General features: G+C 54.0%; 2 protein-coding genes across 2 annotated transcripts in view; one reads left to right on the top strand and one right to left on the bottom strand.

The window, feature by feature from the left end:
- The window catches only part of SNOG_05013 (hypothetical protein), a 958-nt gene extending 659 nt beyond the window's left edge, over positions 1-299 (bottom strand). Inside the window, exons 1-2 of the mRNA XM_001795372.1 lie at positions 274-299; positions 5-162 (exon numbers count right to left, since the gene is read on the bottom strand). The gene's annotated coding sequence lies outside the window, so the exon portion shown is untranslated. The remainder of the gene's footprint in view (positions 1-4; positions 163-273) is intronic.
- A 995-nt stretch (positions 300-1,294) lies between these two features.
- On the top strand, positions 1,295-2,293 carry SNOG_05012 (hypothetical protein; the record flags this gene model as incomplete). The annotated part of the gene is made up of 3 exons (XM_001795371.1): positions 1,295-1,571; positions 1,600-1,938; positions 1,992-2,293. The coding sequence occupies 3 exons, from the start codon at positions 1,295-1,297 to the stop codon at positions 2,291-2,293; spliced, it is 918 nt and encodes a 305-aa protein (XP_001795423.1).
- Between the last annotated feature and the right edge of the window lie 322 nt (positions 2,294-2,615).

Genomic DNA, 2,615 nt, shown 5'->3' with positions numbered 1-2,615 from the left:
TCACCCAATTGCCTATGCCGGAGCCGCCCTTATTAGTGTTAGTCGGGTCGGCATCAGCGTGCCCAGCTTTGGCAAAGTAGCGAGGAAGCCTTGACTCACGCTCGGCAGTGCCATCAGCAATGCCGGCGTGGTCACGGTCAGTGAACTTGTGGGAGCGAGTCACTGGCTGGTGTCAGAATCCAGACAATTGAGTTGTAGACAGCATTGAGTGTCCAGAGACTAGCAAGCTACTCAATGCTGTCTGCTCTTGAGTGTCAAGTCAGGCATACTCACTGTTTGGATGTTGTAGTGGATTGGGGTGAATGTGTCTTGTTTCAGGAATCAAAAGCAGGGGACGTCTTGTTCAAGTAGTCGGCAGCCGGCAACGGAGTGTCGGGGAAGCTAGAAGGTTCAGTAAAGTGTCACGAGACCAAAGCTATGACCAACAGAGCGGAGGTGAAGCATCGTGACCATGACGCCACTTCTGGAGCTCGTACCTTGCAGGAGCGTGTTTTGAATCACAATGAATTGCGGTGAGGATGTTTGAGGTTCAAGTTGTGCACGACGGTGCTCGTGTTAATGTAGGCAGCGTACTGGTGTTCAACAAAGGCTCGCGTGCTCTTGCGTGAGATGAGCATCAAGAAGCGGGGTTGAGGGTGGCTGCTTTTATGAGTGGTCCAGCATTGGACCCTGCAATGGATGCTTGGGAACCTCCGTTACTACCGCATACCCCAATGAGGCGTCTAAGCTGCCGAACATTCATCTTGAAGGTCCTGTCAGCGAGGATCACCGGTGCCTGAGCTGCAGAAAGGCATCGTGTGATGTCATAGCGTCGTGTGTCTGCATGGTTGATGGTGAGTAGGGCCGAAGAGAGCAATATTGCGGTTTCCTGGATCAATCGCTCAAATTTCCTTGCAGCAATGTCAAGTCGAACTGGCCACGCAAGCATTCCTGATGTTTGCGTGTATGTTGACGGCGTGTTTGTATCGTCCGCTCTCCCGCCGAATTCTGGGGTACTCTAGCGCTGTAGGGTACCCTCAGGGCTATGCTTCTCGCAGCCTAGCATGCGTAATGGCCTGAGATGAGGTGACCGCATCTCGCCGCTTTGTGACTGGCCAATTGGCGGTTCGCAGTAACTTATCACGCTTCTCCGAGGCCGGATTGAGCCAAAAATCGCGACGCGATCCAGGCGATTTATCAGCGGAGATACTTTCCCAGGAAAAAAATACTCACAACTTCTACAATCCTGCCCGACACTTTTGTTGTTCACCTTCCAGCATTCCACACGATCTTGCACATCGCCGCATACCCCGCCATGGCTGCCCCGCGCACTCTCCTGCTCTGCCCGCCTTCGCTATCGGCGCATCCAGAGGCGCTCAACAAGATATACGAGATCCATGATCGCTCCACCGCCGACTTGCAGATGCTGGATCGCATTGCAGCAGGCCTCGTACAACTGCCCGCCGCCACATATGACGTCGTCCTGCTCCTCACCGACGCCGACGGCACCACGCGCGAGAGCCACAAGCTGCTCGCCCGCGATGTCGCAAGCAAAGTCGCCGGCGCTCTGAAAGTCGGGGGAATCCTCAAGGGCCAAGGACGGCATACTCGACGGCGCAGCGAAGACGGAGGCGATTCTGGCGGGGCTGTCTGAGTCACCGAACGGCATGGTGAAGACGGAGCAGGTGGAGAGCGTGTCGATACCACTCAAGTTTGGCAAGAAGAAGACAAATGGCGTCAATGGTACGAATGGTGCAGTCAACCCAGATGGCTCGGTCCCGCTCAACCTCAACGGCAAGCGCAACCAGCCCGAGCCTGTGAAGCCAGTGGGTGTAGGTTTCGTGGACTTCAGCGACGATCTCGACGACCCCATAATCACAGGCGAAGATGACGACGACGACCTCATCGACGAAGACGACTTGATCACCGAGGAGGACATGGCACGACCTGTCATTCAGCGTAAGCGTACCTCCTCCTTGAAGTAAATACTTGCTAACGCACACTAGCACCAGAGTGCCGGCCCAAAGCCGGAAAGCGACGCCGCGCCTGCAAGGACTGCACATGCGGTCTGAAGGAGAAGATGGAAGCTGAGGACGCCGCGAAGCGCACGACTGCTGACAAAGCGCTGAACACAATGAAGCTGGGGGCGGACGACCTTGACGAGCTGGACTTTACCGTCCAGGGCAAGGTCGGTAGCTGTGGCAACTGCGCACTCGGAGATGCTTTCAGGTGCGATGGTTGTCCGTATATTGGTCTGCCTGCGTTCAAGCCGGGTGAGGAGGTGCGACTGCTGAATAACGATATTCAGCTGTAGACACTTGGGCGGGATGGTTTCTTTGAAGTTGCATACTAGGCGCTGGTGGATTATCCTGAGACGGTAGACTGATGCATAGTAACGGCGTATGAAGGTTACAGATATATCATGACCACATGAAATACTTCTTTCGAGATCAATCCATGTGAACAAATGATCGTCCACATGAAAAAGACTGCAAGTCTTCAAAAGGTGGCAGACGTACCATACCGAGATGATTTAATCATGTATAGCTTCACTCATACTACGACGGCCCCAGAGAGACATTGGGGATTGGGCATACTCATTAATATTCTGCCTATCGCACAGTAGCTACATAATC

This window comes from Parastagonospora nodorum (genome assembly GCF_000146915.1).
Source record: "Parastagonospora nodorum SN15 chromosome Unknown scaffold_7, whole genome shotgun sequence".
Lineage (NCBI taxonomy): Eukaryota > Fungi > Ascomycota > Dothideomycetes > Pleosporales > Phaeosphaeriaceae > Parastagonospora > Parastagonospora nodorum.
This window is presented reverse-complemented; position numbering and strand designations above follow the sequence as displayed.